At 43.8% G+C, this 12,370-nt stretch overlaps 1 protein-coding gene across 2 annotated transcripts in view; it reads right to left on the reverse strand.

The window, feature by feature from the left end:
• The window catches only part of SMYD1 (SET and MYND domain containing 1), a 48,770-nt gene that overhangs the window by 5,666 nt on the left and 30,734 nt on the right, over window positions 1–12,370 (reverse strand). For both annotated transcript variants that reach the window (XM_005212791.5, NM_001083484.1), the window contains 3 exon segments: window positions 5,317–5,409; window positions 1,571–1,734; window positions 21–189 (listed from right to left, as the gene is read on the reverse strand). In XM_005212791.5, the coding sequence (XP_005212848.1) occupies window positions 21–189; window positions 1,571–1,734; window positions 5,317–5,409 (426 nt within the window).

Raw genomic sequence — 12,370 nt, forward strand, 5'->3', positions numbered from 1 at the left:
AGCCACAAGATGCCACTTGCCTCTAAGTCCTTGGTGATGGGATGAGAGGGTCCATGTGTGACCAGGAGGATGGCATAAGCTTTGCAGATCATGCCATGCCCCACTTCAATGTTGCCAGCATGCCAGTTGGTCAGCCCTGCCCGCATGATGGCCATGCCCAGCTGGGCATTGTTGTGATGGTACAGCTTCCTGTGGGGACATAGCAAGTAATCATAACCCATATTCCCAACCTGCCTTGCATCTGCACAGCATTTGACAGCTTATAAAGCAACCATGGGACTTTCCTGGTGGTCCAGTGGTTAACAATCCTCCGTCCAATGCAGGGGACACAGGTTCAATCCCTCATTGGGGAATTAAGATCCCACTTGCTGTGGGGCAACTAGAGAGCCTGTGTGCCACAACTAGAGAGAAGCCTCAGCACACTGCAATGAAGACCCAGGGCAGTCAAAAATAAATAAATAAATAAATAAATAAAAGTGACCTCACTGATTAAGTCCATTTGCTTTCCCATCAGCCCTGGGAGGTATCCGCCATCAAAGATAGATTGAGGCACACAGAGCTGCAGTCAGATACCAAACACCCCACATGGTGAGACTGTGAGGTGGAGACTCTGACCTGGGCCACTGAGCCAAGTCCTCACAGGGAAACGGGGGCAGGATTGTACTTGGAACTTGAGTACTGGGAGCTGACAGCCTTCAGGAGTACCCAACCTCTCCTTGGGAAAAAGCTAAGAAGTTTAGGGGAAAAAAATAATTTGAATGCTCTTCGTGGGACCAAGTGGTATTCTTACCTCCCTGGTACCCTCCTTTTGTACCCTCCATGGATTGAAAAGGGTACCCTCCATTCAAAAAATACAACTTTCTTATGCAAAAGTATTCATTTGGCCAGAAATACAAATTCACACACCAATGTGGACACATATGGCAAGAGAAGACATTAGCAGAGGAAAGGCAAGGAAGTTGCCTTTTACAGTTTATAAGCAAGGATGGCCCACGCCTCTTTTATTTTCTTTCTTTTTTTCCTTCTCGTTCTCTCTGTTTTTTTGTTTGTTGTTTTTTTATCACACTGTGCGGCTTGCAGGATCTTAGTTCCCAAACCAGGGATTGAACTCTTATCCCCTGCAGTAGAAGCACAGAGTCTTAACCACTGACTATCAGGGAAGTCCCTTTCTTTTTTCTTTTGATAAACTCTAAAGCTGCAAGATTGCCTCTGTTGATTGGTTGATTGGTTGGGGGTGGGGGGAACCTTTCTAGGCACTTAAAAGCAAGCCAGATTTAGCCTTAAGGAAACCAAAAACAGAAGATGCCACCCAAATAATAGACAACCTGGAGGTGGGAAAGACAAAGGTTGACACACAGATTTCATCTCAAGTATCCGATCTGATTATTTGGACATTATTGGTGGGCACACCATGATAAAGAGGTTCAGTCATAAAGAGGATGGTGATAGATTACTAATGCCTGCTGTGGGTGCCAGAGGGAGGGATATAGTGATATGCCTGCCATCTTCTTACCATCCCTGAAATAGACACATTTCTGGAGACTACCTGAGACCCAGGATCGTCACCTACATGTAGCCATCCACCATCCTCCTGGCGTAGTGTGAGGCCTCCTCAAAGGCCTGCAGGTAGGAGAGGACCTCGGAAACAATGCTCAGCAGTCGCAGCGTGTAGATGTTGGTGTCGGCAAACACTGGCTCCTGCTTCTGCAGGCACTCCCGGCATAACTTCACAACCTAGGAGACACAAACCCTGATTGTACTCACTGCACCAGAGCACAAGCTTAATTCACATACGGGAGCATCATGATGCCATCATGGACACTCATGCTTTGAAGACTGAGGAAACTGCTAACAGAGATGGGAAAGCACCAGCTTGTGATTTGAAGAGAAAAATGGTTCCCATTTGGCTAAGATGTAGAGATGGAAAGGGTAACTGTGGGACACAGTGCTGACATGGCAGGATGAGGAGTTACCATAGAAGTTAGTATGGAGTCTGTTAACAGATGAATGGTACATATATACAAGGGAATTCTGCTCAGCCATAAAAAGGAAATGAATTTGAGTCAGTTGTAGTGAGATGGACGACCCTAGAGCCTGTTATACAGAATGATGTAAGTCAGAAAGACAAAAACAAATATTGCATATTAATGCATATATATGGAATCTAGAATATTCATTAGAAGGACTGATGCTGAAGCTGAAGCTCCGATACTTTGACCACCTGATGCAAAGGGCTGACTCATTGGAAAAGACCCTGACCCTGGGAAAGATTGAGGGTGAGGGGAGAAGGGGATGACAGAGGATGAGATGGTTGGATGGCATCATCAACTCAATGGACACAAGTCTGAACAAACTCCGGGAGGACAGGGAAGTGAAGGACAGGGAAGCCTGGGGTGCTGCAGTCCATGGGGTTGCAGAGTTGGACATGACTGAACAACAACAAATGGAATCTAGAAAAATAGTACTGATGAACCTATTTGCAGAGAAGAGATGGAGATGCAGACATCTTTCTCTGTGTCCATACCTCTGCCATGTGAGGATGCAGCGAGATGATATGCAAGGAAGGTGGCCAGACAAACATGAGCTAAGTTTCCTATCTGCTGTATGTATGTGTGCTAGTCAGGAGTTTCCTTAGCAATTGACAGAAACCTAAATAAAACTGGTTGAGAATAATGGAATCACACAATGGTATATTAAAAGGAACTCAGCCATTAAAAGGAACAAAACTGGGTTATTTGTAGATGTGGATGGACCTAGAGCTGTCATACAGAGTGAAATGAAGTAAGTCAAAAAGAGAAAAATAAATATCGTATATTAATGCATATATGTGGAATATGAAAAATGGTATTGATGAACCTATTTGCAGGGAAGGAATGGAGATGCAGATATAAAGAATGGACACATCGGGGGAAAGAGAGGGAAGGACGAACTGAGAAGGTAGCACTGACATATATACACCGTTATGTGTAAAATGGATAACTAACAGGAAGCTGCTATATAACACAGGGAGTCCAGCCTGGCACTCCATGGCAACCTAGAAGGGTGGAATGTGTCAGGGACGGAGGCTCAAGGGGGCACTGATGCATGTCAGAGACCTCCACAACATTGTAATTATCCTCCAATTAAAAAAGAAGTCAGTAGGGAGTTATGAAAGCTATATTCACACATTACTTCCTCTCATAACAGCATGATGAGAGAAGTGCTGCTAATATCCTCATTTTCCCAGATGAGGAAACAGAAGCACCAAGAGGGTAAGCGCTTTGCTGAAGTTACACAGAGAGTGAGCGATGCAGTGCAGATTCAAACCAATCAATGGAGCTTTATCTTAACCATCATGTCCATGATTCTCCATCGTGGCTCTACTTTGGAATAATCTGGAGAGCTTTTTTTTTTTTTTAACATCTTGAACAAGTAAAATTTCTACTTCTTAACTATGCTTCAATAAAGCTGGAAAAACATAAAGAGTATACCACATGCTGGAAGATATGACCCCTTCTCATGAAGTATTGCTTATAAAGCAGTGCTTCACCTGAGCCTTTGACAGCCTTATAACACTTTTTATTAGGCTAGGAGGATGTGTAGTACGGTAGGTGATGTAACCAGTAGAATCCAAGCTATGGCTCCATTTCCACACCTCTATGGCTATAAAAGGCATCATTTGGACTAGTGATACCAGTGTGCACTCAGGTACCATTGGGACAAAATCTCTGTAAGTGCCTGGAGAGCTTTTTTAAATCCCGGTGTCTGAGTCCTACCCCAGACCAAAGAAATTAAATATCTAGGGGAGGGACCCTGGCATCTGTAGCTCATATCTGCCCCCGGGTGGCCCTTATGCACAGTGACATTGGACAGTCATGACCTGCTAGAAGTGTACAGGATGGATTGGAAGAGAGAGGGTCCAGGAGACTGACTAGAAGGAGGTCACATTGGTCCTGGTGAGGAAGAAGATGGGCTCAATCCCAAGGGACTTGGAGGCAGGCTTTCCTGACTAATTCACATGTAGACATAGCTTCAGTGATGCCCTACAAAGTCAGATGGTTTCTAGATTTTAGTGGTTCATAGCTCTCCTCTCTTTCCCTTGCCAATCTCATGGAAGAAACGTCACACAATTCTTTCCATTTCTAATGAGTGGAAATTAGTTTTCTCTGAGATTCTCCCAGAGGCCCCTGGGGCAACTGGGTGGGGGTGTGACGGAGTGTGAGCTAACAAGCCATCCATCCTGAAAACAATCATGAACTCATAGGCACTCTCCAGCCCTACATCTAGCCCTGCCCAGCTTAAGCGCAGAAGAGGACAGACGAAGAAGAAGAGAGGACAGAGGAATGGAATCAGGAACTGAAGCTCCTACCTCAAACCTCTAGATTTTCTATATTGCACAGCAACACTTTGTTCATGGGACTCTCCCTGAGACTTGACAGACTCCTGGGAGGCAAGCAGCATGTCCTGTGTTGGGCTCAATAAGGGCTCAAAAATAGGCAATGAATGAATGAGGAAAGAAGAATGAAGACAACGGACAAGCTGACAGAAATGAACAGAAATGAATCTCCCACACTGCCACACCCTAGTGGCATCCAAACCCAGCCACACAAGTTCTTTAAAGAGCTTGGAGGGGAAAAAAAAAAATACTGTGATGATCCCTGTGTTCTGTTGCAGACTGGGTGAATCACATCTCAGGGGGTGAGACACAGGAATCTGTATTTCCAACAAACTGCCTGACAGAATTCAATGCAAGTAAGTGCTCTGCAGGTCAGTGCTGGTGGTGGGTCTCAACTTTAGGTGCACATTGAAATCACATGGGAGCTTTAAAAATCTTGATGTCTGGGTCCCACTCTAAGAGATTCTGGAAGGACTGTCCTGAGTGTCAGTATTTTTCAATGATTCTAGTGTACAGCCTGGCTCTAGCGTACAGCCAGGGTTGAATGCACAGTTAGAAGAGCTTGGAAAGTGTAGGCAGGACACATGTTCAGTTACCAGAAAGCAAGCCATCCACTGCCGTTTCCATTCCTCCATCCCTGATGCCAACCTAAAATATTACAGACCATCCCCCAAACCCCAGGGACATTTGTCAGGCTGCCTGTGCTTTCCTCAAACCCAGTTTTAGTGAGTTTCTGAACCATCAGTGAGAACACGCCCCTAAAAGAGGCTGCATGGCTTAGGGGCAAGAAGAGTCATGGTCTCAACCATGGGACATCTTCCAGAAAAAAAACCTGCTTGGTAGCCTCCCCGTCTTGACTGCCCCCCACCATTTCCCTCCTTTACTAGAGAACCCTTCTGCCCTCTTCCCCACCCCTATCCCCTATAAAAATGAATTTTTACCTCGTGGTACAAACCCTCAGAGCGAGCCTTGTCGATTTTTTCCAGTGTATCCTTGGAGAATTGTATCATCTCCTTCACCACCTCCTGAGAGGGCTGGGAAAGGAAGGGACACTGAGCTGGAGACCTGTTCGTGAGGCAGTCCACCGCATCTCTGAACAGCCAATATTTTTTTTATTGGAGTATAATTGCTTTACAATGTTGTGTTAGTTTCTGCTGTTCAACGAAGTGAATCATCCATAACTGTACACATATCCCCCTCCCTCTGGGACCTCCCTCGTACCACCCACCCCCATCCCAGAGAACCGAAGTGAACTCCCTGTGCTATAGAGGAGGCTTCCACTGGCTCTCTTTTTATACATGGCAGAGTATATATGTCAATCCCAATCTCCCAATTTGTCCAACCCTCCCACCCCGCCGACCATGTCTACATTTTAGTTCTCTATGTCAGCGTCTCATTCCTGCCCTGCAAATAGGTTCAGTTGCTCTTGTTGACATTTACTGTAGTACGAGATTAATGCCTTCCTCCTTGTGAATGCTTCATTTCTGTAAACGCCGCTCAGGATCCCTATAGCTTTTCCAACTCCCTCATTATGCTTCTGATGCACATTGCATTTTCCATTGACCAAGTTCCTGAGCCTTGCTGCTGGGTCATGTTCCCCAGCCCAGCTCGTGCCTGGGTTTATAGACCCCAGTGAAGAATCTGACATTAATCCCTGTTGTGTTTTCTCTGGCATTTTGGATTCTTATTGTATTCTATCACCCAAAATGTTTGCCATTCTTCCTCTTGACTTCAAATCAACCACATATTCTATAGGTATGGCCTTGAATCTTTGTTTTCACCCAAATACTGACCAGCACAGGGCTGAGGACAGAGTCTGAGAGTTTGACAAAAAAAAAAAAAATCATACTCCAGTTTGCCACTGAAGCTCATTAAACAGGGCCCTGTGGCTATGGGCTGTCAACCCTTTCACGTGTCTCTGCATCCTGCTCATAGTTCCTAGGATGATCAAAATGATATCATGGAACGTCCTTGGTGATCTGGTGGTTAAGAATCCACCTTACAAAGCAGGGACACAAGTTTGATCTCTGGTCAGGGAATAAGATCCCACATGCCCAGGAGCAACCAATCTTCGTGACACAACTAGTGAAACACGAGTGCCACACCTCCAGAGTCAGTGCCCTGCAGCAAACGGCCCAGTGGGCCTCAGCGAAGACCGGACACAACAAAATAAATAAACGCATGATTAAAAAAAAAAGGCTACCATGAAGAACTTGTTAGCTGTGAAATCTAGACCAATTAGGCTTCCTACATTTGCCTAAGCAGTCTAGTGATCTTGTAAAACAAAAATGAGGTTTTGATATTCAAGGTACCATAATTAAGAAGCCAGTTCCCATGAAAGCATAATTTTGAAGAAAAAGTGCCAGATTTCCCAAAGACCAAAGAAAGAGTTTGCCTGCAATGCTTACCAATATCGGAAGCTCTTTTCTGGGGGGAAAAAAAAAAGTTTTTTGCTCAGGCAAATCTGATATAATTTTTTCCAAAATAAAAATATCTTTATTATTTATTCTGACTGTAAAATTAATATACGCAAACTGTAAAAAAAACAAAACATATGAAAAAAACATGGAGAAAAAAAAGCGGAAATCCCCAGAACTCACCCAAAAATGGACACAGTATGTTGAGGAGTATTTTCTAATACTTATACATAGGAATAATATTTTAAATATTTAACAACTAGTATAGGAAAAGCACTGACAGATCAAAGGCACAGACACATCAATAGTATGTCTACATGACCATATCAGCTTACACTGGCTGATAAAGTTCTGATACACAGAACTTTGGTCCTGCATGTTCACACATGCATGAGTGTGTCTATGTCTATAGCATCATATTTTTCTAACTGGTATAGTAACATATTTCTCTCTATTGCCTGTTTTTTTTTTCACTCATTATAGTCAGATCTATGGTTTTTCCAGTAGTCATGTATGGCAATGGCACCCCACTCCAGTACTCTTGCCTGGAAAATCCCATGGACAGAGGAGCCTGGTAGGCTGCAGTCCATGGGGTAGCTAAGAGTCGGACCCGACTGAGCGACTTCACTTTCACTTTTCACTTTCATGCATTGGAGAAGAAAATGGCAACCCACTCCAGTGTTCTTGTCTGGAGAATCCCAGGGACTGGGGAGCCTGGTGGGCATCCATCTATGGGGTCGCACAGAGTCGGACACGACTGAAGCGATGCAGCAGCAGCATGTATGGATATTAGAGTTGGACCATAAAGAAGGCTGAATGCCAAAGAATTGATGCTTTTGAACTGTGGTGCTGAAGAAGACTCTTGAGAGTCCCTTGGAGTGCAAGGAGATCAAACCAGTTAATCCTAAAGGAAATCAGTCCTGAATATTCATTGGAAGGACTGATGCTGAAACTGAAGCTCCAATACTTTGGCCATCTGATGCGGAGAGCCGACTCATTGGAAAAGACCCTGGTGCTGGGAAATATTGAAGCAAAAGGAGAAGGGGGTGGCGGAGGATGAGATGGTTAAATAGCATTATTGACTCCATGGGCAGGAATCTGAGGAAACACAATTCTGTGTTTGTTTCCGTACTTGCCTCACAGCCTGACCCCAACAATTGATGCATACGTCAGTGCTCTGTCTTCTGTTGGGTCTCACTCCTGGGTTATCCTTCACCTTGACCTTTGATTTGGCTGAGATTTCTGGCTGCCTTCCTGCTTGATGACCTAAATGTTGACTTCCCGCCTGAGTGCTACTCAGCCCCCTGTTAGTTAACTGGTCATGTCTTGGTCCCAGACCACATCATTTCAGTGTGTGTCTGCTTCCCTAAGCCCGTTTGAATCAACCACATTAGTGAGAGGAGTCCACATCCTGCCTGGTATGCAGAGTCCTGTGAGTAGGGTCCAGAGGTGTAGCGTATCATCCATCCATCAAACCTACAACTTCAGTTTCACCTATCATTTGTTGCCCAAGTGTTGGCTCATAAAATCCCATCTAGTTGATGACTACTAGTCTCCAAGCTACTGTAAGTTCCATCATATTCAAAATTCTTAGTGAATCTTCTCAGTTCAGTTCAGTTCAGTCACTCAGTCGTGTCCGACTCTTTGCGACCCCATGAATTGCAGCACGCCAGGCCTCCCTGTCCATCACTAACTCCTGGAGTTCACCCAAACTCATGTCCATTGAGTCAGTGATGCCATCCAGCTATCTTATCCCCTTCTCCTCCTGCCCCCAATCCCTCCCAGCATCAGAGTCTTTTCCAATGAGTCAACTCTTCACACAAGGTGGCCAAAGTACTGGAGTTTCAGCTTTAGCATCATTCCTTCCAAAGAAATCCCAGGGCCGATCTCCTTCAGAATGGACTGGTTGGATCTCCTTGCAGTCCAAGGGACTCTCAAGAATCTTTTCCAACACCACAGTTCAAAAGCATCAATTTTTCAGCGCTCAGCCTCCTTCACAGTCCAACTCTCACATCCATACATGACCACAGGAAAAACCATAGCCTTGACTAGACGGCCCTTTGTTGGCAAAGTAATGTCTCTGCTTTTGAATATGCTATCTAGGTTGGTCATAACTTTCCTTCCAAGGAGTAAGTGTCTTTTAATTTCATGGCTGCAGTCACCATCTGCAGTGATTTTGGAGCCCCCAAAAATAAAGTCTGACACTGTTTCCACTGTTTCCCCATTTCCCATGAAGTGATGGGACCGGATGCCATGATCTTCATTTTCTGAATGTTGAGCTTTAAGCCAACTTTTTCACTCTCCACTTTCACTTTCATCAAGAGGCTTTTGAGCTCCTCTTCACTTTCTGCCATAAGGGTGGTGTCATCTGCATATCTGAGGTTATTGATATTTCTCCCGGCAATCTTGATTCCAGCTTGTGCTTCTTCCATGGAAAAGAAATGCAAAAAAGCAAAATGGCTGTCTGGGGAGGCCTTACGAACAGCTGTGAAAAGAAGAGAAGCGAAAAGCAAAGGAGAAAAGGAAAGATATAAGCATCTGAATGCAGAGTTCCAAAGAATAGCAAGAAGAGATAAGAAAGCCTTCTTCAGCGATCAATGCAAAGAAATAGAGGAAAACAACAGAATGGGAAAGACTAGAGATCTCTTCAAGAAAATTAGAGATACCAAAGGAACATTTCATGCAAAGATGGGCTCGATAAAGGACAGAAATGGTATGGACCTAACAGAAGCAGAAGATATTAAGAAGAGATGGCAAGAATACACAGAAAAACTGTACAAAAAAGATCTTCACAACCCAGATAATCACGATGGTGTGATCACTGACCTAGAGCCAGACATCTTGGAATGTGAAGTCCAGTGGGCCTTAGAAAGCATCACTACAAACAAAGTTAGTGGAGGTGATGGAATTCCAGCTGAGCTATTTCAAATCATGAAAGATGATGCTGTGAAAGTGCTACACTCAATATGCCAGCAAATGTGGAAAACTCAGCAGTGGCCACAGGACTGGAAAAGGTCAGTTTTCATTCCAATCCCAAAGAAAGTCAATGCCAAAGAATGCTCAAACTACTGCACAATTGCACTCATCTCACACGCTAGTAAAGTAATGCTCAAAATTCTCCAAGCCAGGCTTCAGCAATATGTGAACCGTGAACTTCCTGATGTTCAAGCTGGTTTTAGAAAAGGCAGAGGAACCAGAGATCAAATTGCCAACATCTGCTGGATCATCGAAAAAAGCAAGAGAGTTCCAGAAAAACATCTATTTCTGCTTTATTGACTACGCCAAAGCCTTTGACTGTGTGGATCACATAAACTGTGGAAAATTCTGAAAGAGATGGGAATACCAGACCACCTGATCTGCCTCTTGAGAAATTTGTATGCAGGTCAGGAAGCAACAGTTAGAACTGGACATAGAACAACAGACTGGTTCCAAATAGGAAAAGGAGTTCGTCAAGGCTGTATATTGTCACCCTGCTTATTTAACTTATATGCAGAGTACATCATGAATCTTCTCAAGTAATCAATAACTTGCAGGATGGACTCAGAGAATACCAAGCTGTTAGATGTCAAGAAAAATGGTACTGATGAACCTATCTGCAGGGCAGGAATAGAGACGCAGACATAGAGAACAGACCTTGGACATAGAGGGGGCAGGACAGGGTGGCATGAATTGAGAGAGTAGCAGTGAAATGTATATATTACCATATGGAAAATAGACAGCTAATGGGAAGCTGCTGTATAGTGCAGGGAGGTCAACACGGTGCTCTGTGACAACCTAGAGGGGTGCGATGGGGAGATGGGGGGAGATTCAAGAGAGAGGGACATCTGCATACTTATGGCTGATTCACATTGTTGTATGGCAGAAGCCATCATAATGTCATAAAGCAATTATCCTCCAATTAAAAACAAATTTAAAAAAATAAAGTGCATCTCTTATAGAAAGCTTTTTTTTTAAATCTTCTTCAATTTGATGCTGTAAGAAAAAGTGCTACTTTAAGCTCTTGAAGGGAGTTAAATTTTTTCAAGGAGGCAACTGCCAAGGTTCTCAAAACAACCTGGCTGAAAGGTTGTTAACTGACCCATGCAACATGTGATGAAGCTATTCTGAGAAGGGAAATGGGCTGTTCCACTTGGCTCTCTTTTCAGAGTAAAGGCAGGAAAGCCTGATCTGCAGACAGGATTTAAGGAACCCCACAGAGAGAGGTTCCACTCTCCAGGAGCACCAAGATTAATAGAAGGAGGAGATTAAAGATTAAAACAGGGAGGAAGAGAGAGGAGCCAGAGGAGAAGGGGGAGGAGCTAGTGGCGAAGGGGGAGGAACTGGAGGAGGAACCAAAATAAGAGGAGGGGAGGGAAAGAGGGACACTGGCTCCCCAAACTTGAAAAACTGAAACATTCCTATTGTGAAAACCATAGGTGAAGGCTGGAGAAAGAGGGAAAAAATAAAAAATTTAAAAAACAGCAACCTAAACAAGGAGGGTACAAAGCTACAACTGAGGGAAATTGGTGTTATTTTCTCATTTTAAAAATATTTGGTTTTTATTTTTATCCAGCTCTATATGTGTATATATTATATATATACATATATATAATGTATACATATATATAATGTATAATGTAACATATATATACACACATATATATATATGTGTGTGTGTATATATATGTATATATGAGTCAGAAACAATTTGATGCCAACTGAAGGTTTGAAGTTGAGTCACAAAGGCTGATGTACAGAGAGGAGCTTATCAGGCTGTGATAAAGCATTATTTAAATAAATAAAAGCAATTGGATGACATCATAGAAAAGCCTGAAGGAACTGTTAATAAGTTAGTCCAATGCCCCACTTCACAGATGAGGAAACTGAAACCCACAAGGAAGAGCCTTGCCCAAGCTTAGACATTCAGGGTCACAGCCAGAATAAGATCACAGGCCTCCTAATTTTTTCTCCAGTGTCCTTTCCGCTACAATATTTGGGCGGTGGGAGGGTGGGGGGCTGTGGTGGGGGCAGAGGGAGGCAGTGAAAGTGTTAGTCACTCAGTCGTGTCTGACTCTTTGTGACCCCATGGACTGCAGCTTGCCAGGCTCCTCTGTCCATGGAATTCTCCAGGCAAGAATACTGGAGTGGATAGCCATTCCCTTCTCCAGGGATATTTCCAACCCAGGGATCGAACCCAGGTCCCCGCGTTGCAGGCTGATTCGTTACTGTCTGAGTCAACATGAAAACCCGAGTTATTGTTATTTCTTTATTTTAATAGAGAAACCATTTTGATATAAAAATAATAAAAAGCTTTTGCTTTGAATCCAGGTCAGTTCAAGCAGAAATCATTGATGTTTTGTATCAAGAGAGATGTCAGCTCTTCAATTCAGATAGGAAGATGTGGGCATATGGTCACCATCTGGTAGCAGCTTATCTAAAGTGAAGGGGCAGGAACTAACAGCCACACATCACCTACTTAACTATTGGCACTGCCAGGTAAATATCAAAAAATTCAAAAGGCTGTATGGGAGGGGAGTTTGGAGGAGAATGGATACATGTGTATGTATAGCTGGGTTGCTCCGCTGTGCACCTGAAATTA

Source organism: Bos taurus, chromosome 11 (genome assembly GCF_002263795.3).
Source record: "Bos taurus isolate L1 Dominette 01449 registration number 42190680 breed Hereford chromosome 11, ARS-UCD2.0, whole genome shotgun sequence".
Taxonomy (NCBI): domain Eukaryota; kingdom Metazoa; phylum Chordata; class Mammalia; order Artiodactyla; family Bovidae; genus Bos; species Bos taurus.